The sequence below is a fragment of the Geotrypetes seraphini genome, chromosome 18, assembly GCF_902459505.1.
Source record: "Geotrypetes seraphini chromosome 18, aGeoSer1.1, whole genome shotgun sequence".
In the NCBI taxonomy this organism is placed as follows: Eukaryota; Metazoa; Chordata; class Amphibia; order Gymnophiona; family Dermophiidae; genus Geotrypetes; species Geotrypetes seraphini.
In genome coordinates this window covers 31,850,354-31,876,196 of record NC_047101.1, presented here as the reverse complement: position 1 = coordinate 31,876,196, position 25,843 = coordinate 31,850,354, and the positions used below count along the sequence as shown (strand labels likewise).

The window sequence follows — 25,843 nt, the reverse complement described above, 5'->3', positions numbered from 1 at the left end:
CGGGACACTTCTCTTAAAATCACACCTATGCTTTTATATCGCGTTAGCAAATCTTGCGGAAAGATTAGTACTTTGATTTCCTCTGAGAGTTCTTATTAAAGGAATTCACTGCTGGAATGTGTTGTTTTATTTTAGGCTCAGCAGTCTTCTTTTGCCGGATATATGAAGGTTCAAAGGCCTGAGTAAGAGTGGCTCTTGCTGTATTGCCGTAGATTAGGATTTCAGCTGGGCTAGGCCCATGGAGGAAGTGAGAGCAGACTCGAGGAGGTGTACAGGGTTGACAGGAAGAAGAGGGGAAATTGTGATGTCAAAATGGGTTGGTAGGGTGAGGGCAGATGTGTAATGTAATGTAATGTAATGTAATGTAATTTATTTCTTATATACCGCTACATCCGTTAGGTTCTAAGCGGTTTACAGAAAATATACATTAAGATTAGAAATAAGAAAAGTACTTGAAAAATTCCCTTCCTGTCCCGAAGGCTCACAATCTAACTAAAGTACCTGGAGGGTAATAGAGAAGTGAAAAGTAGAGTTAGAGGAAAAATAAAAATAAAATAAACATTTTAACAAGACAGCATTGATCTAAATACTTTGGAAGGTAGAAGAGAGGAGAGAAAGGAATAGAAGCAGAAGGGGGAGCCGTTGAACAGTAGAATTCTGGAGAAATTTAAATGATAGAAATAGAACAAAACAAAGACAAAAGGCAAAACAATAGATAAGATTAAAGATAAATCATAAGCTGGAAAGAAAAATAAAATAAAACTTTGTCTTCAATCCACGGTTTCAGCGTCAGTGATGAAGTGGAGCAAGTAAGTTTAGGAGGAGCGATTGACGTTTCCAGAAAGGGCTTCTTCAGGGAAGAGACTTGGCAGACAGTCCCAGGATGCCTATGTCTCCTCCCCTGAGATGTTCTCCCATCCATGCATTCCCTCCCAGACACACTGCCCGTGCCCCAGCCGCTCCAAGGAGGCTGCCCCAGATGTGTCTAGGCAGGGATTGGATCTTGGGATTTAATATGAATTCAGAGTGAGGGTTGATTGGGGGGGGGGTTCTGGAGGTGTAGTTTTGAAGGGATGAGGCAATAGGCTGATGGGGTGTGGATCTGCCAATTCCTCCGGTTCCCCTCACAAAGAGCTTTTCTTCTTCTTTGTTCTTTTCTAGAGAATGACACGGGGACAAATTTGTCCCCATCCCTACAGGAACTCAATTTCCCCATCCCGTCCCCGTGAGTTTTGTCGATGTCTCTGTCCCTGCCCCATTTCCTGTAAGCTCTGTCTTAACTGCACAAGCCTTGAACACTTATGATTTAAAATGTTTGAGGCTTGTGCAGATGAGGACGGAGCTTGCAGGAATGGGGCACAGACAGGAAAAGAACTCACGGGGACAGGAAAAAAATTGTCCCCGTGTCATTCTCTATTTTTTTCCCCTTGCTGAATTGCAGATGCCTTAAGGAGGTGCTGGTTGTTTGAATGTGGCGATGACCAGGTTGTAGCTGAAATCTCCATGTCAGCAGAAGATTCATTCAATGCAAGTAGCCTGCAGGTGAGAGAAGGGCATTCTGAAAGCAAGGCCTGTTGCACGGGGGAAGGCCGAGTAGCAGGTGAGACTTTCCTAGAACTGGACCTTGGTGACCCTAACCACAGGAACAGGTGAATCTCATATGACTAAGAAGGATAATAGCATTGGGGGAGGGGGGGTGTCCTGGTGGAAAGAGCAAAGCCTTCCCGATGTCAGTGAGGCCTAAACACAGGCCGTCTAAGAGGGGTGAAGCCAAGTAGTGTTGCAGGTCAAAGTGGAGGTGTCCAGCTGAGGACTAGGTTATAGAGTCAGGGAGGGATGTGATCAGGTCTCTGTTGACAAGGTGGTGTTGGCTCTCTCCCTAATTTTTAATGCTCAGTCACACTTTAACTATGGCAGGATAATCATAATTACAGAAATAGCCAGCACTTTAAACACAACCAAGATAGCTTATTAAGGAAATAGCCTGGTCGTAATAGTCTGTAGGGTTTTCCTGAATCTATCCTAATGATTCAAGGAGTGAAGCTCAAAAGACAATTTGTTCCATGGCACTGGTACAGCTACTGAAAATGGCCTAGTGTTCAAATGAGTTCCTTTGAAATGACAACATGCCTTGACTAGATCATAAGGTCTGCCTGGGGATTTATCCAATCAATCTGCTCTTTAAATAAAGAGGGCCTACGTTCTGTAATGCTTGAAAAGTCAGGATCTTAGATATACTCATGTCTCCACTGATAACCAATGCAACTTTTCCAGCAATGGACAAGCTAAAGTTGACTGGAATATTTTAAAATGTAAACACGCAGTTGCATTTTGGGCAACCTCTAAAACATTACCTCCAGAGAAGAAGATTCTACTGCCTCCCTCGGTAACTTGGTGTAGTGCGTGACTACTCTCACAATTAGAAAATATTTCCTAATATCTACCCTAATTCTTTCCAGCTCTGATTTAAAACCATTTCTTCTTGCCCTTTCCCCAGTGCAGATGGAGAAGAAATAATATAATCCCCTTAATAAATCTGAATACTGTTCAATCTTCTGTTCAGCTGGCTAAAAAAACCCAACCACGATTTCCTTCTAGGTCATATTATTTTGATTTATGCTATCATGGATGGGATTTATGAGTTGGTAAAAGCCAAATAGGCCAGTCCAAAATGCTGGTTAAGCCTTTTTGGCATGTTTGATTGCTTGAAAGGTTTTAACCATGGAACTCAGGTCTATGCAAGGATACATGTGTCACATTCCATAGTTATGAAATGGACTTCATGTAGTGTACTTTAAAAGTCATGTTCAAAATTTATAGTGTAATAAAAATTTTGGCTAATCCTATAAGTTTCTCATCAAACTGTTTATCTTTCATATGAGCAGTTACGAAGAATGAAATTTGAGCTAGCTTATGCCTCATCTTTTTGGTATCTGAGCACAAATATTTAACCATCTTCACAAAATGCTGTTAATTTTCCACATATCTTCTTCTGACATACTTAGAATTCCGAGTTAAGGGCAGGAGCATGTTAATATCTAAGCCCAAAGATGTTTAACGAGTTATTGAAGACTATTTCACCATCTACTTTATGGATTTCAAAGCAGATGGCAGAAGGCCGCAAATTGGGTGTAGACAAAGACAAATCCAGCATCCTAGAGAACTTACACTTTTCAAAAGTCATTCAATGCTTGGGGGATTCTTTTACTAAGCTGTGGTAAGCACTAACACATGTTGAGGAAGTGGCATAGCGAGGGTGAGTGGTGCTTGGGGCAGTAGCACCCCCCCCCCACTCCTTCCCAACCCCCTCTGCCACATCTGCACCCCTTCCCTTCCCCGTACATCTTTAATTTTTTCCGGCACGAGCATCATCATGAACTTGATGCGTCAGTGTTGGCTCTCCTTCTGAAAGATATTAATGTAGAACAAAATCTTTTCCAGAGAAAGGAAAATGGTAAAACCAGAGGGCATAATTTGAGGTTGAAGGGTGGGAGACTCATGAGCAATGTAAGGAAATTCTTCTTTACGGAGAGGATGGTGGATGCCTGGAATGCGCTCTCAAGAGAGGTGGTGGAGAGGAAAACGGTGACGGAGATCAAAGAAGCTTGGGATAAACATAGAGGCTCTAGAACCAGAAAATAATAGTAAATATTGAACTAAGGCTAGTACTGGGCAGACTTGCACGCTCTGTGTCTGTATATGACCGTTTTGGGGGAGGGGAGGGCTTCAGTGGCTGGGAGAGTGTAGATGGACTGGAGTGAGCTTTGACGGAGACTTCAGTAGTTGGAACCTAAGATCAGTTCTGGGCAGAGCTTTGGATTCTTGCCCATAAGCTAAGAAGAAAAAAAATTGTAAAAAAATTTAAATTGAATCAGGTTGGGCAGACTGGATAGACTATTCTGGTCTTTATCTGCTGTCTTCTACTATGTTACTATGATGTCACTTTCTAGGTGTGAGACCTGGAAGTGACATCAGAGACAGAGCCGACACCAACGTGAGCAGCAAGTTCATGATGCTGCTCACACCGGAAAAATTAAGGAGATATGAGGGAAGGGAAAGGTCATGTGTGCATGGCAGAGGGGTCATGAAGCAGCAGGGGGGTGGAGTGGAGAACAGGTGCTGGCGCCCCCACCAAGACGGCACCCAGGGCGGGCCACTCTAGAGAATTAAATCAAGGATGTGCGCTAGATATAATTTACTTAGATTTCAGCAAAACCTTTGATACAGTTCCTCTTAAGAGACTCTTGAACAAACTTGACCGGCTGAACGTAGGAACCAAAGTGGTGAACTAGATTAGAAACTGGTTGACAGATGTCAGAGGAGGGTGGTTAATGGAATTTGCTTGGAGGAAGGAAAAGTGAGTAGTGGAGTGCCTCAAAGATCGGTGCTGGGGCCAATTCTGTTCAATATGTCCGTGAGCAGTATTGCCGAAGGATTAGAAGATCATAGGGGGTAGGGGTGGGGGTGAGGCTCACTCCAGCCTATCCAAACCATCTCATTTACGGGATTCAGACCGTGAAAGTTAGCCCATTTATATTCTAATTAGCAATCCTCTCATACTTTTTTGAATTCCAGCACAGTTTTCATCTCCACCACCTCCTTCGGGAGGGCATTTTCTAACATTACTCCTAAGTCTACCACCCCTCAGCCTCAATTTATGTCCTCTAGTATTACCAATTTCCCTTCTCTGGAAAAGATTTGGGGCTAGATCCGCTAAACTTACCAATCTTTAACGACGATTGCAAAACCAGGTTTACTGGTTTTGCGATCGTTCCCTGACCCAATTCACTAAACTGCTGCCCGATCCAATCCAACCCATGCAATTAGCAAAACCCCATGCAACATAGCCAAGCAATTGATTCACTAACAATTGCTTGGCTATTTTGAATCAGGTTTTACTATCCTAAAACCCGACTGCCTGTCTTTTTTTTTCTTTTTATTCCTTGGCACAGATATATTGCGTGTGTTACACACGCAAAATATCTGCCCCGTATTTTAAAAAAAATGAATAAAAGACAGACAGACCTGTCAAAAAAAGCCATCCCCTGACAAATGCGCCCCCTCACCACAACCCACAAATGGTAGGAGAGATGCCGACTCCCTCCTGCCATCGGTGCTACCCCGAACCAAACTGCGACCAAAAAAATGGCAGGAGGTATGCCAAATCCCTCCTGCAATTAGCGCTTCCCCTCAAAACGCGGACCCCCAACTCCCTGCCCCATACCTCTAAAGTTGGGAGCAGGAGAGGTGCTCAGTCCCTCCTGCTCCTTTGGCCTCCAGCGCAGTCTTCGGGAGCAGGAGGAACTGCAAAGTCCTCCTGCTCCTCCTCCTGACGCAATGCCAGCCTTAGGCCCCGCCCTGGTGTATCATGTGATGCACAGGGAGGGGCCTAAGGCCCTGATTGGCTCAGGCTGCTTCTCCTGTCACTACTGTCAGGGCTGTCCCCAACTCAATCGCTCACTGAGCCTTTTAAACATTTGGGTGTGTCCCGGTGTTTTGTTCCGACAAAAAGAACACCTCTGAGCACAGCATTGAAATGCCATTGAAGTTGTATGGTCGTCTACTATAAGTAATTAGTTTGCCACTTTGTTACTATTGAATTTACTGTTATTCCTTTGGAGTTGGCACTTCGTTTCTTCCTGCTTTTTTAAGCATCTGGATACCAAATATTAATAAACTTGGAAACTTAGAAACTGAGTGGTCAACGAAATCAAATTCTGAGGAAAAATCCAACTTGACTAGATGCATAGATCTGCTAAGATTAAGGAAGAACCAGATTTTATTGAGAAGTGCAGTGAAAAGGGTCTCTGTACTGTGGACAGCATGGACATTGGCTACCTTGGGAAATAATCTGGATGCAATATTAAGCAGCAAACATCATTACTGAGAGAGACTTACCAACATGGACCAAAGGCCACAAAGACAGCTCCTCTATGGAAGCAAGAGAGAGAGAGGAAAAATCACTGCATACAAAGGATCCAGGACCCCAGAAATCATGAAAAAGGTTCAAAATGTTAAGCTGGAGCATGCTACTCTATCAGTCACTTACATCCCCATTCTTTTAGAAATATGTTCTTCCTCTTCTTTTAAACATCTTTTCATTTTTCTCCCTTCAGTTTGTTTACCCGTGTATCTACGCAGAACTAAGGGGCGGACCTAGTTCCATGACAATGGCTCCACCACAATTATAAAGTCCAAATAAAGAAGAAAACATTGTTCTGAGGTTCAGGAAAGAGTCTGGTAACATCTTTTTTTTTTCACTTCCTGGATATGGATAATCATAACAATAATTTTGTTTATCCAAAACTGGACAGAAAGGGAAACAGTGAGAGCATGGGGCTGGGTCAGTGAGTTGGAAAGGAAGCTAGCCAAAAGAACATTTACTAAAAGATCATCTTTCTATATACTGTATATGATCAAGAAAGCTTGGGGGGGGGGGGGGAAATTAGTGCATTAACTGATTAGTGTGCTGTATTAAACTCTAACATGGAAAATGGCATTTTGTGATGGGGAATGTATGGTAGAACACATTAACTGGATTTTTTTCAAGATGGCGTCCAACTAAGACGTAGGCTACAATGCCTCCCTCATTTATTTTTCAGTTTTTAGTTTTCTTTAGTTTTTTTGACTCAGTTCTTTTTTTTTTTTTTTTAAATCTGCTTTATTTTTAAGTTTTACGTTGTTCTGTTTGTTTAAATTGTATGCTGGATGAGTCCGAAATTTACTAACACCTTTGTATTACTGAGTTCGACCGTTATAGAACCTCAGTTCTTTGTTCTGCTTTCTTGGAGTAGGCCATTGGAGCTGCAACTTTTGATCCCAGCCTTTCAAAAGCAGAGAAATTTGAAGTAAAATCTGGTAACCCTAGTATGATACGAGTGACTTTCAGTGTTAACAGCATGGTAACACTCTTTGAGGGAGTCTATAGGACCCTGCCACTTCCCCTTAAAGATACTCCCTAACAGTATCAGAACCACCTTAAGATCCACAGTCCAGCCAAAGGGGAAGTACACAAGAGGGGTGGAGCCAGGAGAGCAGGAGCTAAGAAGTATAAAAGTTCAGGGCAAAGGAGGCCCAGTGGGAAGCGGCAACACCCATCTGCATACACCTCCACCACCTATGTATGAACTAAAACAGTCAGGTAGGCGAAGTTTGACTTGGAACCTTGCAACTTGATATCCTTGACCCAGTTAGATGCAGGCTGGTCTAGGTCAACTGCTAATGATTGTACTAGTAACTCTGGGAAGCCAGAACAGTGCCTAACAGTGTATGCTTCATGTTGTGGCCCTGCAAGAGCACTGTTGTAAGAAAGGACTAGGTTGTGTTTTCTTTTCTCCCCTTTTTTTTTTTAATGTTTTTTTGTTTTGTTTTTTAAATTCTTTATTTAAATTTTTTAAATAAGCAACAATTGTGCTTAACAGGCAACATACGATATTAGTACATCCAATATTTCTATTAATGAACAAAATAAGTCAAAAAGGTAATACAAAAATAAGTCCATTTTCCTATTGGGTCAATATAATATAACAAAAAAGAAGAAACCCATACTTTTTCTAAACATAGTCCTCAATAATAAAGGAGGGAGGAGACAAAGAAAGAAATTCTTCCAGGAAAGATCACATATTGCAAATTAAAAGGAAATTAAGTGAAAACCGATGGCTAAAATAATAGACGAGTTATATCGAAAATCACTATGGTGCAAATGAGACTCCTTTTCCTTCTAAAAAGAAACGTAATTGATGTGAAAGAGAAAAAGAAAAGTCTATGGATTGGCTGCCAGGTTCTCAAGAAATAAACTCCAATGGAATAGATGTTATGGATTTAAGCTAAATAAAGGATTTTTTTTTTTTTTTTTGGGGGGGGCAGGTTTTACATTCTGTAACTGGTGCTCTGCATGTGTTACTGAGAGACCCCTGGGGCTGTTTGCTATATGTGACCATTTGCTGACTGTTTTTAAAACGTTGGAAGAGAGAGGTACTGAACATGACTATTGTCAAGAAAGAAAGCTAGCTTCCCTGGCTAGGCTTTGAAATAAAGCCCACAGAGCCTGCTATTTTAGTGTTTCGTTAGTGTTTCAATTGCCCCTGATGCTTCAGATCGGTTACAGCTGGAGAACTGTTTAATGTTGTTTCCACATGGTTATCAATTCAAGGGTTGGTCCACTCCATTCAGTATTTTATATACTCATAACTGAAAGTCTGATATATCATGGGCGCAGCACAAGGATGGGAGTGCCATGGAGGGCAAGTCACATGGAATGCAATATAAGCTTGCTACGACCCCCAACTGCACACAGCAGGCAACCGCCTAAGCGAGGGGCAGGGCAAGGGGCAGGGGCCATATGTTCTTTTTTGGGGTTTCACAAATATGGTAACCCTAGACCAGGATAGACTGGAAGGCATGAGTAGATGGCCTGGGAGTAGGATGGTAAACTATGGCAATGAATTGGGGTTGGGGGAAAGAGAGATTGGTGGGACTTGCAGTGCTACCCCTAGCATTTCTTTTACCCACAAGTCCTCCCTATGTGGCACCACCTGCTGTGCTTCTCATTAGGGGACAGCCTGGCCAGTTGTGTTTACAACCCACCATTCTTTAATTTCCTGTATATGGACTTGGTAACTTGTGGCGAGTCAAGCAGCCCCAATCATTTGAAAAGTTGGCTCCTATGTTGGTAAACATTGCACGTAGCTTGTAAGGAGCATACAAAGTGCTGTTTTTCTTTCCTTAGCTTTCCAGGTCTTGGTTTCCTGTTCAAATATTTCACAGAGGCTGCTGATAAAGGTGGGCTCCTCTTTCACACATGGGAGCAATAGGCTCTCTCTCTCTTTGTTTTAATTCCCATCCGATTTCAGATGTGTGTCCTAAAGCCTTTCAAACATGAGAAAACTTGACTGCTACATTCTGTGCTACAGAGCACTGGAAAGTGCAAGATACCACCCTGCCAAAAACTGCAAGCCGTGAGAAGCATGACAGAAAAGAAGTTGAGTGAAACCATGCCTGCTGTTCCCACCAAGTATCTCTTTCAACGTGTTCACATTTGGACAGTGCTTACCTTTCTCTACAGCTCATACAAATACCTTTTATTTGCAGCTTCCCATCACTTGGGGTTTAAACACTTGGCAAGCCATCCTAAGTCTATCAACAGCCCTATTAATAGAAACTTAATACTAATCTTTGACCATACACTTCCAAGAATCCTTGTTAGTAGTTACAAAATTCTAAAGGTCTGGAGTTTTTGACTGAAAGACTAGAAAAATCTGATTTTCTTTTTAAAGACAGAAAATGCTATTCTAATTTAAGTTATGTGAAATCTACTCTTCCTGAAAGGCTGTGACATTTATTGCAGTAAATAGCTCAGCTTCAACTCTTTGTAATCAGATTCAAGGAGGGAAATGAAGCTCATTAACCCTCTTCCTAAATAACATGCATTCACCTGCACTGTTGAACAGAAGTAATAATAATAATAATTTTATTCTTCCATACCGCCAAAGCCATGAAAGTTCGAGGCAGTTTACAACAAGAAGCGCTGGACAATCAGCGAAGAGGTCACAATTCAAAGTCGTCAATACAATCTTACATAATGGAAGAAGTGGAAAGCTATATAGATCTTAAGGTTATGTGTTGAATTTGCAGAGGTATAAAAATTCCTTAGTTTACAAAATGATAGAACAAACTCGTTTATACCAATTTTCTAAAAAGTAAGAACATAAGAACATAAGCAATGCCTCTGCTGGGTCAGACCCGAGGCCAATCTCGCCCAGCAGTCCGCTCACGCGGCGGCCCAACAGGTCCAGGACCTGCACAGTACTCTTCTATCTATACCTTTCTATCCCTTTTTCCAGCAGGAAGTTGTCCAATCCTTTCTTGAACCCCAGTACCGTACTCTGCCCTATTACGCCCTCTGGAAGCGCATTCCAGGTGTCCACCACACGTTGGGTAAAGAAGAACTTCCTAGCATTCGTTTTGAATCTATCCCCTTTCAACTTTTCCGAATGCCCTCTTGTTCTTTTATTATTTGAAAGTTTGAAGAATCTGTCCCTCTCTATTCTCTCTATGCTCTTCATGATCTTGTAAGTCTCTATCATATCCCCTCTAAGTCACCTCTTCTCCAGGGAAAAGAGTCCCAGTTTCTCCTTCATTCACTGCTCAGTAGTTCTTCCAAATTATTCCTTTCAGTTTCGTATTTCTGGCATGTACCAAAGGTGGAGCTTTTGTGCTTTGCCCCACAAGGTCATTCCAAGGTCAGAGGGCAGGAGAATTCTTGTAGCAGAAAATAATTTTCATTTTTTCCTGCTAACACACAGTGGTGTAGCGAAGATAGGTTGTGGTCCTTCCTTGCACACACTTTCCCTTCTCCCATACTTCTTTTATCTTCACCAGCGCAGGCAACATCTCCAAGCTGCTGTGTATGGCCGTTTGGTGGAGGATGGGCAGGGGAGGGCTTCAATGGCTGGGAGGATGTAGATGGGCTGGAGTAAGTCTTAACAGAGATTTTGGCAGTTGGAACCCAAGCACAGTACCGGGTAAAGCTTTGGATTCTTGCCCAGAAATAGCTAAGAAGAAAAATTTAAATAAATAAAAAAAATTTAAATTGAATCAGGTTGGGCAGACTGGATGGACCATTCGGGTCTTTATCTGCCGTCATCTACTATGTTACTATGCTGGCTGCCCACATCGGACTTGGATCTCACTTCCTGCTTCCACGACCAGGACCTTGTCTCTGGCAGTTTTACTGGTACCAGCAGGTCTGCAAACTGTATGAACTTCCTTTAAACTCCCTATCTCCACAGGTGTAGATACTTCAAATTTTAAACAAACAGTCAACCATAAACTAGAGCTGCTACAACCAAGGTTGCAAAAAAAACCACAACAGTAATGATGAATTAAACAGTCATTGTAAACACATGTCATGCACCCATAATATATTGTCTGTATTTCTATATATGGCTACACTTATTACATTTCATTACATGCTAAGAATCAGAGAAACATGATGGCAGATAAAGGCCAACTGGCCCATCTAGTCTGCCCATCCACAATAACCATTATGTCTTCCTCTCTCTAAGATATCCCATATGTGTTTTCTTAAATTCAGACAAAGTCTCTGTCTCCACCACCTCTTCTGGGAGAATGTTCCATGCATCTACCACCCTTTCTGTAAAAAAGTATCTCCTTAGATTACTCCTGAGCCTATCACTTCTTAACTTCATCCTATGCCCTCTCATTGCAGAGCTTCCTTTCAAATGAAAGAGACTCGACCTATGCACATTTACACCACATACCGGTAGGTATTTAAACATTTCTTACAAGATCACGAGAACTGAAGCAGCCATTCACGCAGCGATGCGGGACAAGGCAGGAGCGTGAAAAGCTTGCGTCTGCCTTTTTCCCGCTCTGACGCTGCTGCAGTTAGTTTGGGAGTCAGCCAGAGGGAAGGGCAGGACCGCTGGAGGAACTAAATAAGGTAACGGGGGTTGGAGGGGGTGGGGGGTATTTGCTCCATAAGACTCACCCTTATTTCCACCCCCTTTTGGGGGTGGAAAAAGTGCGTCTTGTGGAGCAAAAAATACGGTATAATTGAAGTCTACAAAATCTTGAGTGGTAGAACAGGTAAACATGAGTCAATATTTTGCTCTTTCAAAAAGTACAAAGACTAAGGGACATTTAAGTTATATTGAAATACTTTTAAAACAAATAGGAGGAAATATTTTTTCACTCAAAGAATAATTAAGCTCTGGATAAACAAAAAATATATAACTCAATAGCTTAATGTAATCATAAACATCAAATTCCTAGCATGTCCATGTTTAGAGAAATCTTCATCCGGGATGCAACGGCTCCAAAGCAGTATCGTGCTTGGTTCTAGATTTGCCCTTTGGCCCATCCCTATTCCCGTAGATTCTACGCCCACTCTTGTTCCATCTCTAACACCCACATCCTGCACAATTCATAATAATGCTTGATCAATCTGGTCAGCTGTTTGAAGGCTTCCTGCTATCACCCTTCTCTCCTGCTCTTTTATTCTCCCCCATCTTTGTCTCTTCTTTCTTCTCTCTCCTTCACGAACTCCCACCTTCTTTTGGCTCTCTTTCTTGATCCTCATGGCTTCAACTCTGCCATCTCTTTTCTTCACCCTGTCCTTGTTATTTCTATTTGTCCTTCACCAAAATGCTTAAAGTCCTAGATTTCAAACATACGGACTTTAATGCAATGGGAGAGTACCTGAAGAAAGAGCTGTTAGGATGGGAGGACATAAGATAAGTGGAAAGACAGTGGTCTAAGCTGAAAGGAGCGATAAAAATGGCTACTGACCTTTATGTGAAGAAAATCAATAAAAACAAGAGAAAAAGGGAGCCGATATGGTTCTCCAACCTAGTGGCTGAGAAAATAAAGGCGAAAGAGTTGGCGTTCGTGAAATATAAAAAAACCCAAGAAGAGGAGAGCAGAAAGGACTACAGGGGAAACTGAAAAAAGCCAAGAGAGAGATACGTCTGGCGAAAGCATAGACGGAAGAACAAATGGCTAAAAATGTAAAAAAAGGGAGACAAAATTTTTTTCAGATATATTAGTGAAAGGAGGAAGATGAAAAATGGAATTGCTAGGCTAAAAGATGCTGGGAACAAATATGTGGAGAGTGATGAGGAGAAAGCAAATGTGCTAAACAAATACTTCTGTTCTGTGTTCACAGAAGAAAATCCCGGAGAAGGACCGAGATTGTCTGGCAAAGTTACACGAGAAAATGGAGTAGATTCTGCGCCGTTCACGGAGGAGGGTTTTTATGAGCAACTTGAAAAACTGAAGGTGGACAAAGCGATGGGACCAGACGAGATCCATCCCAGGATACTAAGGGAGCTCAGAGAGGTTCTGGCGAATCCTATTAAAGACTTGTTCAACAAATCTCTGGAGACGGGAGTGATTCCTGGGGATTGGAGGAGAGCAGATGTGGTCCCTATTCATAAAAGTGGTCACAGAGATGAATGAGGGAAATCTCCGGGATCCCAGCCAACATGGATTCACCAAGGGTAGGTCATGCCAGTCCAATCTAATAAGCTTCTTTGACTGGGTAACAAGAAGACTAGACTCAGGAGAGTCCTTGGACGTCGTGTACCTGGACTTCAGCAAAGCGTTTGACAGCGTCCCACACCGCAGGCTGCTGAACAAGATGAATTCTATGGGATTAGGACAGACTCTAACTGCATGGGTTAAAGATTGGCTTAGTGGCAGACTTCAGAGGGTGGTGGTCAACGGTACCCTTTCTAAAATGTCAGAGGTGACCAGCGGAGTACCACAGGGTTCGGTCCTGGGCCCACTCCTCTTCAACATATTCATTAGGGATCTGACTCAAGGGCTCCAAGGCAAGGTAACCTTATTCGATGATGACGCCAAACTATGCAATGTAGTAAACGGCTATAATCTTCAGGATGCTATGGAGCAAGACCTGCGTACTTTAGAAAGTTGGTCCTTGATCTGGCAGCTGGGCTTCAACGCCAAGAAATGTAAGGTCATGCATCTCGGAAACGGAAATCCTTGCAGAACTTACACCCTGAATGGAGAAACTTTAGCAAGGACTACGGCAGAACGAGACTTAGGAGTAATCATCAGTGCTGACATGAAAGCAGCCACTCAAGTGGAGAAGGCTTCATCTAAAGCACGGCAAATGATAGGCTGTATCAAGAGAAGCTTCGTCAACAGGAAACCTGAAGTCATGATGCCACTGTACAGAGCCATGGTGAGACCGCATCTGGAATACTGTGTTCAATTCTGGAGGCCACATTACCGTAAGGATGTGCTCAGAGTTGAATCGGTTCAGCGGATGGCCACCAGGATGGTCTCGGGGCTAAAGGGTCTCCCGTACGAAGAAAGACTGAGCAAATTGCAGCTCTACACTCTCGAGGAGCGTAGGGAGAGGGGAGACATGATTGAGACATTTAAGTACATCACGGGACGGGTAGAGGTGGAAGATGATATCTTTCTTCTCAGGGGACCCTCGACCACAAGAGGACATCCGCTCAAGCTCAGGGGAAGGAAGTTTCGTGGAGACACCAGGAAATACTTCTTCACGGAGAGAGTGATTGAGCATTGGAACGAGCTTCCAGTGCAGGTGGTCGAGGCACGCAGCATCTCAGACTTCAAGAACAAATGGGATACCTATGTGGGATCCCTACGAGGTCATGCCAAGGGATAGGGTCACTAGGACTGAATGAGCGGGTCAGTAGAGTGACAGTATAATTACAAGGGATAGGGTCACTAGGACTGAATGAGCGGGTCAGTAGAGTGACAGTATAATTACAATTATTCTTTAGGGGGTCAGTAGATTTAAGAGGGTGGGTAAATAGTGTGGGCAGACTTGATGGGCTATGGCCCTTATCTGCCGTCATCTTTCTATGTTTCTATGTTTCTAAGCAGGAAACTACAGGCCGGTGAGCCTCACTTCAGTTGTTGGAAAAATAATGGAAGTGCTGCTGAAAGAAAGGATAGTGTACTTCCTTGAATCTAATGGGTTACAGGATCCGAGGCAACATGGCTTTACAAAAGGTAAATCGTGCCAAACGAACCTGATTGAATTTTTTGATTGGGTGACCAGAGAGCTGGATTGAGGACATATGCTAGATGTAATTTACTTGGATTTCAGCAAAGCCTTTGATACAGTTCCTCATAGGAGGCTGTTGCACAAACTTGAAGGGCTGAAGTTAGGACCCAAAGTGGTGAACTGGGTCAGAAACTGGCTGTCGGACAGACGCCAGAGGGTGGTGGTTAATGGAAGTCGCTCGAAGGAAGGAAAGGTGAGTAGTGGAGTCCCTCAGGGATCGGTGCTGGGGCCAATCCTGTTCAATATGTTTGTGAGTGACATTGCTGAAGGGTTAGAAGGAAAAGTGTGCCTTTTTGCAGATGATACCAAGATTTGTAACAGAGTAGTCACCGAAGAGGGAGTGGAAAATATGAAAAAGGATCTTCAAAAGTTAGAGGAATGGTCTAATGTTTGGCAACTAAAATTCAATGCAAAGAAATGCAGAGTAATGCATTTGGGGATTAATAATATGAAGGAACCGTATATGCTGGGAGGAGAGAAGCTGATATGCACGGACAGGGAGAGGGACCTTGGGGTGATAGTGTCCGAAGATCTAAAGGCGAAAAAACAGTGTGACAAGGCAGTGGCTGCTGCCAGAAGGATGCTGGGCTGTATAAAGAGAGGCGTAGTCAGTAGAAGGAAGAAGGTGTTGATGCCCCTGTACAGGTCATTGGTAAGGCCCCACTTGGAGTATTGTGTTCAGTTTTGGAGACCGTATCTGGCGAAGGACGTAAGAAGACTTGAGGCGGTCCAGAGGAGGGCAACGAAAATGATAGAAGGCTTGCGCCAGAAGACGTATGAGGAGAGACTGAAAGCCCTGAAAATGTATACCCTAGAGGAAAGGAGGGATAGGGGAGATATGATTCAGACGTTCAAATACATGAAGGATATTAACGTAGAACAAAATCTTTTCCAGAGAAAGGAAAATGGTAAAACCAGAGGACATAATGTGAGGTTGAGGGGTGGTAGATTCAAGAGTAATGTTAGGAAATTCTACTTTACGGAGAGGGTGGTGGATGCCTGGAATGCGCTCCCGAGAGAGGTGGTGGAGAGTAAAACTGTGACTGAGTTCAAAGAAGCGTGGGATGAACACAGAGAATTTAGAATCAGAAAATAATATTAAATATTGAACTAAGGCCAGTACTGGGCAGACTTGCATGGTCTGTGTCTGTATATGTCCATTTGGTAGAGGATGGGCTGGGGAGGGCTTCAATGGCTGGGAGGGTGTAGATGGGCTGGAGTAAGTCTTAACAGAGATTTTGGCAGTTGGAACCCAAGCACAGTACCGGGTAAAGCTTTTGATTCTTGCCCAGAAATAGCTAAGAAGAAAAAATTTAAAAATTTAAATTGAATCAGGCTGGGCAGACTGGATGGACCATTCGGGTCTTTATCTGCCGTCATCTACTATGTTACTATGTTACTATGCCCCAGGATTGAACAAGAAAAGATGGAATTAGATTTCAGAAAGGGTAGCAAGATAAAAAAAATATACCAAACGAGACATAAATATTTCAGTACTGTAATGCTTTGGGGTACATCACAGAGCACAGTTTTAGCCTGATATGGAGCAGATCCTCTGGACTCGCTGTCATCACTGCAAAGTTCCAGATCAAGCTACAACTAGCTAAAAATCTAACTTCCTTTCATGCCTATAACATTCATAAACTCTATAAATCTGAACTGAAAACTGAACTCCTGAACTTCCTGTGGTGGATAATATCACTCAGCAGACTGTACTTAACGGCTGACAGGGACCTTTGACAGCTCCAGATGAGGTTGGCCAAAGGTAATGTGGAATAAGACTCTCAGCTCTGGTGCTGAGGCATCAAAACGAAACAGGGTCTGGTTTTTATACCATATCCATTTTTGCAAAGGACATCAAGGTAGGAAATTGGACTTCTAGATCTGATAATGCACAATTTCTTGAGTATTTTATAAAAGGCACACTGAATGGGCAGCCTTTTGTAAAATATATACAATGACTCTGAAATTCGTTTGTAGCACTTAACAGCAGGAACAACCAATTTCAGAAAGGAACACATAAAAAACAAATAGCAGCATCACTGGGAGTGCTGAACACATAAGAGGACAGAAATCCCAGATGGAAGTTCTGCCAGGAAAACCATGTGCTCATATTCTCAGCTCTTTGTGAAACAGGAGGGACTCGGGGACAGTTAACTCTCCTTGCTGAATCTCAAACAGAGATTCCCTCGGGTTAGCTCCATGAAAGAGGAGTCTTCTGGAGTCAATCATCGCTAAACTTTCATGCGTCTCCATGGCCAAAGCTTCACCATTGTAAGAGGGATAAAATCACTGACGCCATTTCCTTCAGAGAATCATAGGTTGTGAATCATTCGTCTTTCTTTGGTACAGCTGAGAATGGGGAAAGGTAACTGTTGGGAAAAGGTGGGTGTTGAAAAGATCCTGCAGTGCATCCCAGGGTGATCTCCTCGGCAAGCTTCTTGGCAATGATTTGGAGTAAACGAGAGTATTTCACTGTCTTCTTGAAAAGGGAAGATGAATCCATATACAAATCCTTCCAAAATCAACTGAGCATGCTGTTTGTTGGAGTATTGTGCCAGCCTAGAGTACATTTTATTGGGGTGGGTGCTTTTACAAACATTTCAGGGTTTGGGGTGCCCTGACACTTTTGTGGGTGGCTTCTCTGGACACAACAAGACTGAATGAGTTGCTCCACATGTGGCAAAAGAGTGCTTAAACTTGCACTCAATGTTGGTACAATTTCCTCTATTATAGCGCCAGCAAACATCTCATGGCATACTGACCAGCCTCCCTGATCTACTTCCTACCCCAGGTTTTGGAAAGGTGTGATGGAGAGGAGGCTGTTCTTCTGTTATGGATACACTGCAGAGCCAGAGTCCTCCGTCATCCATGTCCCAGGCTATCAGTGGATTGAATTCCATCTTGTCATGGACATTTTCATCGTAGTTCAGCCATGCCTATCCCTCCTGTGCTCTGTAGATCTTGATGTCAGCATCAAAGTGGTACAGTATTAAATCCAGTTGTTCTGGCTGCTTCCTGCACACAATGCTGATCAAGTGTTTAAATGACAGCAGGCCAGTTTTTATGGAACCGGTTTATCGTAGCCCTGGGGTAGACCACCTGCCTTTACTCATGTTTTTGGAGTTCTTCCTGTGCTTGCCCTCAAGTAGCTTGATTATGTCAAGGTATTCTTGTTTCTTTATTTTTTTGCGCAAGGACTTAGAAAAAAAACTGATTAGATGGCCAGAGGCCATCTTCTCATCCTCTATAAAGTAACCCAACTTGCATACCTGCCCTGTTGCCAACCTAAGAACTAACCTTCCCTTATGACCACCAAGAGGGTCGAGTCTCCTCATGCATGCTGATCTGACCTGCTTGACCAGATTCCAGTTTACAGCGGTACTCCGGTGTGTGCTGAATTATATGGGACTCAGCCCGGACACATTCAGTCTGCAGTGGTGTGGCAACCACCGTGGCACAGTGGAGACTCCTGATCACTTCTGTCAAGCACCTGGGACATTGGAGGTCAATGGCTTGCAAAAAACTTATTCGGCTTCCCCCACAGTGACAAAGGCTAGGCCTCTACATATCTTTCATGCACCACTTATCTATTGCGAACTTTCTATATTCTATGAGTGGGATGAAAAGATTAGATAAGTTCCTGCTGAACCAGAACGTACGCAGGTAAGGCTAGACTCAAATAGGGCACTGGTCTTTGACCTAAGGGCCACCGCATGAGTGGACTGCTGGGCATGATGGACCACTGGTCTGACCCAACAGCGGCAATTCTTATGTTCACTGGGTCCACATCTCGCTCTCTCCCTGAACATCAAATGGCTGGGATCCTCTGGTATGCCCCATCAGACAGGTTAATTATTCATGTGGGAGGTAATGACATTGGAAAGATATCTGGCAATGACTTTATCTTGGCAGCAAGGAGAGACCTGTTTGAGTTGATCATTCTCCTTGGAGGAACTTGGATTTGCTGGTTGGACATTATTGTGAGGCTGTGTTGGAAGGGATCAAGGCTGGGGAACAAGAGCCTGAAGAAGGCAGAAACATAGAAGCATGATGGCAGATAAGGACCAAATGGCATCCAGTCTGCCCATCCACAGCATCCACATCTCCTCCTTTGCCTAAGAGATCCCATGTGCCTTTCCCAAGCTTTCTTGAATTCAGACATAGTCTTTGTCTCCACCACCTCTACTAGGAGCCTATTCCACACATCTACCACCCTTTCTGTAAAAATGTATTTCCATAGATTACTCCTGAGCCTATCACCTCTTAACCTCATAAGAATAGCCTTACTGGGCCAGACCAATGGTTCCATCCTTACAGTGGCCAAACCAAGGTCACTAGTACCTGACAAAAATCCAAATAGTAGCAACATTCCATGCTACCAATCCAGGGCAAGCAGTGGCTTCCCCAATGTCTATCTCAATAACAGACTATAGACTTTTCCTCCAGGAAATTGTCCAAACCTTATTCTATGCTCTCTCACTCTAGAGTTTCCTTTCAACTGAAAGAGACTCACCTCGTGTATTTATGCCTCCTAGGTATTTAAGTGTCTCTATCATATCTCCCCTCTCCCACCTTTCTTTAAGACTGTCTCCATATGCTTTATGATGTACAGTAGACCATCAACCATTTTAGGTGCCTTCCTCTGGACCAACTCCATCCTGTTTATATCTTTTTGAAAGTGCAGTCTTCAGAACTGTACAAAGTATTCTAAATGAGGTCTCACCAGAGTCTTTTACAGGGGCACCAATACCTCATTTTTCCTACTTGCCATTCCTCTCCCTATGCGACCAAGCATCCTTCTAGCTTTCACCATTGCCTTTTCAACCTGTTTGGCCACCTTAAGATCATCTCAGGTTGGGCAAAGGAGCATTCAGCTGGGTGGAGGTAAGATCTCCCAAATTGGACAGAATTGCTGACTGGCTTTCATCTAACAAATTAAAAATCAGCTCCTAGAAATCTGTTCCAGTTCCACATTTCCAAAAACACCTAATTTGTGTATGAAAGGTGTCTATCATTCACAACCAAGATCCTGGGAGTTGTAATAGATAATCCTTTCATGCTCATATCATGAAGGTAGTTTCATCTTCTTTTTTTGCTCTCCATCAAAGTCGTTCTATTCGTTTGTTTCTTCATCTTAACCCTTTTCACATTCTTATTCAGTCCTTAGTACTATCCAAACTTGATTATTATAATTCCATTCTTATTGGCCTTCCTAATTATCAGCTAAATTGTTTACAACTAGTGAAAAATGCTGTGGTTACACTGCTTTATCGTTGCTCTAGATATGATCATGTCACACCTTTATAAAAAAACTAAGCAAATTTTTCCTATTTCTTATCGCATCCCTTTTAAATATTATATCCTATGCTTTCAGATTTTGTCTAGCAGGCTTCCATCATTCTTATTCAGTTGTCTGGTTTGATATTCTCTACAAAAGATCTTCGTTCATCATATCAATATTTGCTGTTCACAGAAATTCTTCTTTTTCAGTTATGGCTCTTACTTTTTGGAATTCACTTCTTTTCTCTTTTCTATCTTCAAACAGAAAGACTGTTTCCAACATTTAGGCCCGGGTTCTGTAAAATGCATCCCGATTGTAGGCAGCTGTATGCATCCTACAGCTGTCTAACCAGCCAATCGGGCAGCATGTTAAAAAAAAAAAATAATAATAAGTACCCAGGCAGGTCACCATATTAAAGGCGCCTCTGGGAGCCTAGGGAGGCCCGCAAAACCGCGGCCACTACACTTATTGTAGCAAGGGATCTCCCTGCCGCAATAAGTATGGTGGCCGCGATTGCGTCTGCCAGTCCCCCGCCCCCCCCCCAATGATTGCAGCAGGAGGGAGCCCAACCCCTCCTGCCTGAAGACTGCCCACTCCCCCACGTACGATCGACCTGCTGCGATCATACATGGGGGTGTGGTCTTCGACAGGAGGGATTGGGCTCCCTCCTGCCGCAATTGTACGTGGGGGGCGGTGTCACCAACACTCCTCAGCGCAGAGCTATCGTGTGACAAACACTGGGATTCTGGCGTGTCCCCTCTAACCAGGGGTATCTTCAGGACTTTTCAGTTGGCCCTAGGCGACTGCCTAGGCCTGGGGGAGAGACAAGGTAAGTATGGGTTTTCAAAACACCACCAGTCAAACCACATTCTTCAAGCAAGAATAAGATGTTTATTCTGACCTCAGTGGTCAAAAAGGTGCAACATAAAACAAAGTCACTGTAGCATTTCATTCAAAACAAAGTCCATTGCAAAAATAAAGAAATACCAAAACAGAAATCTCATACAAGTGGTTTTGCCTGAGACCTTGTACTCTGATTCAGAAATGCACTTTATAATGGTGTTCAAACACAAGTTAAATTCTCTCCCAGCAATATTTGTTAGAGGCATGAAACAGCTGTCTTTCAGCAGTCAGGCAACGTTCAGAACAAACCCTCGTTACAAACAATCTTAGATACCTCCTTAGGCAGTAAGCCACAGCACAGCCTTGCTCGGCACAGCTTTGCAAACAGCCCATCGTTTCTTCAGCTACCTCATGGAAGGCAAAAACAAACAGCTGAGGGAGATAAGCTAATTAGCTTCCCAGGAACGGGAGCCACAGCAGGATTTTCACAGTTCAAAAATAAACTTAAACATTCAACCTTTAGGTTCTTTTGCTCAAACTTGGCTTTAAGTACATCCAGTAGTCAGTATTCAGGTAAGTATTGTACTTAAACCAAAAATCATAATACAGCCCAAACACATAGCAAATTCTTCAGGCTTTTTCTCACACAGAAAGAAAGCATGAGAGAGAAAAAAAAAAACCACCAACTGTTTCACAGTTACTCACTCTCTCTCTTTCTCATTCAATGTCACAGGACCAGAGGTTTGTACCTCCATGCTTTCCACACCATTAGGAAACTGGAAGCCTGAGGTGGGGAGGAACTCTTCCACCTCCTGCATAGGCCAATCTGGAACTTCTGGCTCTGCTGCCTGACTCCACGGCTCCTGCCCTGCCTTGGGCTGTGGGAGTGACTCACCCTGGTCACTCGCTCCTCCTCCTCCTGCTTGCCTTAGTCTGCTCTTAAGCAGCTCAGAGCCAATCCCCTTCAGCCTGTAGCGGGGGATGGGCTTTGGTTCTAAAGCAGCTTTTCTCTGCCTGGGTTTATTCAGTGCAGCTACATTCCTTGTGGCTTCTCTAGCTGCCCTATTGCCCGGAGGCTGCTGTTGCCAGTCTGTCTGCCTCTGTTCCATACCATTATCATTCTGAATATAGGGGCAAGAGAGGTCAGCCTCAAGTTGACCACCAGAATCAACCTGGTCAGCTCTTCTGCACCGGATCTTACCAGAGTTAAGACTAGAGCTGATGCTGGGTTTGTCACAGCGGTCTTCAGGCAGGAGGGGTTGGGCTCCCTCCTACCGCAATTGTTCGGGGGGACTAGCAGCTGTGGCTACTATACGTATCGCGGCAGCCATGGAAGTCTATGAGAATATATAACTTTCCTGTGGCTATTTTCCTCGCTATACCTCAATATCTCACCAGGTATGTCTACCTACATATTTGACTCTGTTTACTGCTGCAGTTATATTTCAATTCGAACTTGGATAAGGACTGAGTTGCGCTGTTGTTTCTCTTCTTATAAAAGTATGCTCAGAGGAAAGGGTGGGGGCCCATCTTTTGAGAATAGCTTTTCCTGGAGGAGAATTATAGTGTCAGCAAACCACTGGACAGAAGGGTTCAGAAAGGAACATTTCAGCTCATAAATCTGTAGAGCAGAGCCACCGCCAAGCAAGCTGGTGTCTATGGCCAAGTGAAAAAATACACTCTTACCTTGTACACAACACACTGCACACTAAGCTCTCTCATTCCTTACGCGTGCTCTCCTTCCTTCCAAGCTGACCCCTCTAGCTGTCTTCCCTTCCCTTACCCCAGTGATCTCTATTTCTCATGTTCCCAACCCTGATACTCCACCAACCACTCCAGATTTCTTACTCCTTCTGTCCCACAACTCTTCTCCTCCAATTCCAATGATCTTCCTGTTGCCTCAACCCAGTAGTTTTCTTCCAGTTCCAGTGATCTCCTTTTTTCCTCCCAGAACCCTATTTCTGAACCTAATGATCTCTCTCTAGGCTGGATTTCACCAGCCTGAGTGGCCTCTTCCTCAGCCTCACCTCAGCCCTCCATTTTCCCTTTCCTGTTGTTCACAAGCACTCTCTCTCTTCCTCCCCTTCTCTGATCTAACACGCTTCCCCATTTTACCACTTTCAGGTCTGAAGCTGTGGGCCACCTCTGCGCTGTGGGCTACGCTCTGCCTCCATGTTCCTGTAGCCATGGGACAGTATGACTGCATCTTCTTCAAGCCCAGTGGTCACCAACCTTTTTCAGGTGAATATGAGAAACCCTGGGGGCCACCAAAAGATTTCAAGTATACATAATACTACTAATTTTGTAAACTGCTTTGACCTGCTTGTTCAAACTGGGCATTAAACATTAAAAATTTATTTTGGACTGTCCACAGTAGGAAATTCCATAAATGAGACACTTGAGTGATTATTTGCAGTTACTATATCAAGTGGGCAAGATTGAAATTAGTTAATTAATTATTTTATTTCTTTAAAACATTTCTAACCACCTCTAGACCTGACAAACAAAGCTGTTTTCAATAGTTTCTTGAATTTTTGAATATTGGGGATTATTCCATAATAAAGCATTTTCAACTGATATTATAGATGTTATTGCATTTCTAGGATTTGAAAAGCATTTCAGTCAACTGAGGGCTGCAATGGAGGATTTGGGGGGCCTGGCATTGAAGACCATCTGTCCCACTGCTGCTAAGCACTCTGAAACATATGCACCAGCGCCACAAATTTTGAAGTTACTTGCGGTACCAACACATATACTGCAGACCAGGCCAACGGTGGGATATTTTCTAGAACAAAGGAGAGGGAACAGAAACCCCGCGTAAAATCCAACGAAAAGAGAGCAAGTGGGGAGTGGGATAGAACATGTCTTTATTTCTAGTAACTCAAAATAAAATACATGTAAAACAACATGAATAAAAAGTCCTATAAACGTAATGTCCTTGTGGTGGAAGATACCAGTTGATCTAAACTAAACTAAACCTTAAGTTTGTATACTGCATCATCTCCACAGAAGTAGAGCTCGGCACGGTTTACAGGAATTGGTATAGAAAGGAACTACAAAGAAAGTAGAAGGACTAAGGAGAGAAGTTTAGAGGGACTTAGTATATCGATGAGGGGGAGGTCATTACATTTTGGAGAAAAGCCAAGTTTTCAAATGTTTTCGGAAGAGTTGGAGGGAGGACAGGCTCCGAAGCGGGGTAGTAAAACTGTTCCAGAGTTCGGTGATCCTGAAGAAGAGGGAAGTTCCTAATTTTCCTGCATGGGATATGCCTTTTAAAGAGGGGAAGGATAGTTTGAATTTTTGAGTGGATCTGGTGGTGTTGGGATTAGAGGAGTTCCAAGATAGTGGAAAAAGGGGAGATGACACGGTCTGTGTTTCGGCCTCTAGGTGGAGGCCTGCCTCAGGGCTGCGGTTATTGGTCTTGGGCAATACTTGCAAAAAGAAATTCTCTTCCAGCTCCGAGAATTCTAACCACTCCCATACCAGATTAAACTGAGTATTAGGATGGCAGAACTGCAACTTGAGTTCATGCTTGTCTTGCACTGCCAGTCCTGCATTGGATAAAAATGGCAGAGGCTGATTTGAGGTGTGACTGTTAACATGTGCACTGAGGTCCGAGAACTACAGCAGGTATTCTGTGATTCACTAACACCCCCTCCTTTTTACTAAACCATGATAGCGGTTATTAGCGCAGGGAGCCGTGCTGAATACTCTGTGCTGCTCCCAATGCTCATAGAGTTCCTATGAGCGTTGAGAGCAGTGTGGAGCATTCAGTGTGGCTCCCTGCGCTACTAACCGCTATCATGGTTTAGTAAAAAGGAAGTAAGTTTCCAAGTTTATTCAAATTTGATATTCTGCATTACTAAAAAAATGTCTCCGAGTGGTTCACAATAAGAAATCATAAAAGACAGAAAGGAACAACAAACCAACAATGAATGCAGCATTGATAGATGGCTGAGAGGGATGAGAGGGGGGATATGATAGAAACATATAGGGAATAAGGGGAAGGAGGAAAGGCTTGGGGGGTGGGAAACAGGTGCTATGTTTGATTGGTTCATTTGATCTTCAGTTACAATTCAGCGTGGGGGTTATAAAAGTCCAAGACTCTCATTCTGAAGGATTGGTGTGTTATGGAATGTTACATTGCTGTAAGTATTGTATGCTCAGTGGTGCTCCGTGTTAGAGAATGACATGGTGACAAAATTAATCACCATTCCTGTCCCCGCGGATAACCGCGGGAAACTATCCTGTGTCATTCTTTAGCCTCTGTCTCAACCTCAGTTCTTCTACACCAGCCTTCTTCGATGCAAGGCTTGAGGGCCAGTGGCTGGGCCCATTCTGACTCTGATTCTTCCCTCTCTCCTTAAAGAATGGCATGGAGATGGTTTCCCGCCGGGATGGGAGCGGTGATGAATTTTCTCACCATGTCATTCTCTGCTCCACGTGTAATACCCAGATAAACATCTGAGATACTAAACTGAGAAAACCTGGTCTAGGGCACCACCTTGTGAGGAAACGTCATATTAGAAAAGGCTCACAGGGCCTGCAGCTTACACAGCACTCACAGACTCACAGCCATCTCAGGAGATTATTGAAAAGATAACATATGCCTCATTAAAGAGATAGTTTAATGTAGCTGTCATGTTAGTCTACTTGTACACTCATAGAACAAGCTACACACTTTCCTAATCTGGCTTTTGAGTTCAACTTATTTAATTCTTGATATACTGCTTATTATAGTATAGTGGTACCTCAGAATCCGAATGCCCCAGAACTCGAACAACTTGGAATCTGAACGAAAGAAGTCATCCTGCCGTTGTATCGGGCAATGGTGCGCCCGCACCTGGAGTACTGTGTCCAGTATTGGTCACCGTATCTTAAGAAGGATATGGCAATACTTGAGAGGGTTCAGAGGAGAGCGACACGAATGATTAAAGGCATGGAAAACCTTTCATACACTGAAAGACTGGAGAGGCTGGGGCTCTTCTCCCTGGAAAAGCGGAGACTCAGAGGAGACATGATAGAGACCTACAAGATCATGAAGGGCATAGAGAGAGTAGAGAGGGACAGATTCTTCAAACTTTCAGAACATAAAAGAACAAGAGGGCATTCGGAAAAGCTGAAAG

The 25,843-nt window shown here is 43.4% G+C and overlaps 1 protein-coding gene across 2 annotated transcripts in view; it reads right to left on the bottom strand.

Moving 5' to 3' along the window:
- The window catches only part of LOC117351611 (rho GTPase-activating protein 7-like), a 138,595-nt gene that overhangs the window by 91,403 nt on the left and 21,349 nt on the right, over window positions 1-25,843 (bottom strand). The window contains exon 1 of one of the 2 annotated variants that reach the window (XM_033927133.1): window positions 21,423-21,598. The exons of the other annotated variant lie outside the window; for it this stretch is intronic. Coding sequence (XP_033783024.1) covers window positions 21,423-21,438 — 16 coding nt within the window. The 5' untranslated portion in view covers window positions 21,439-21,598. Of the gene's footprint in view, window positions 1-21,422; window positions 21,599-25,843 lie in introns of those variants that run through there. 2 annotated transcript variants of the gene reach the window in all.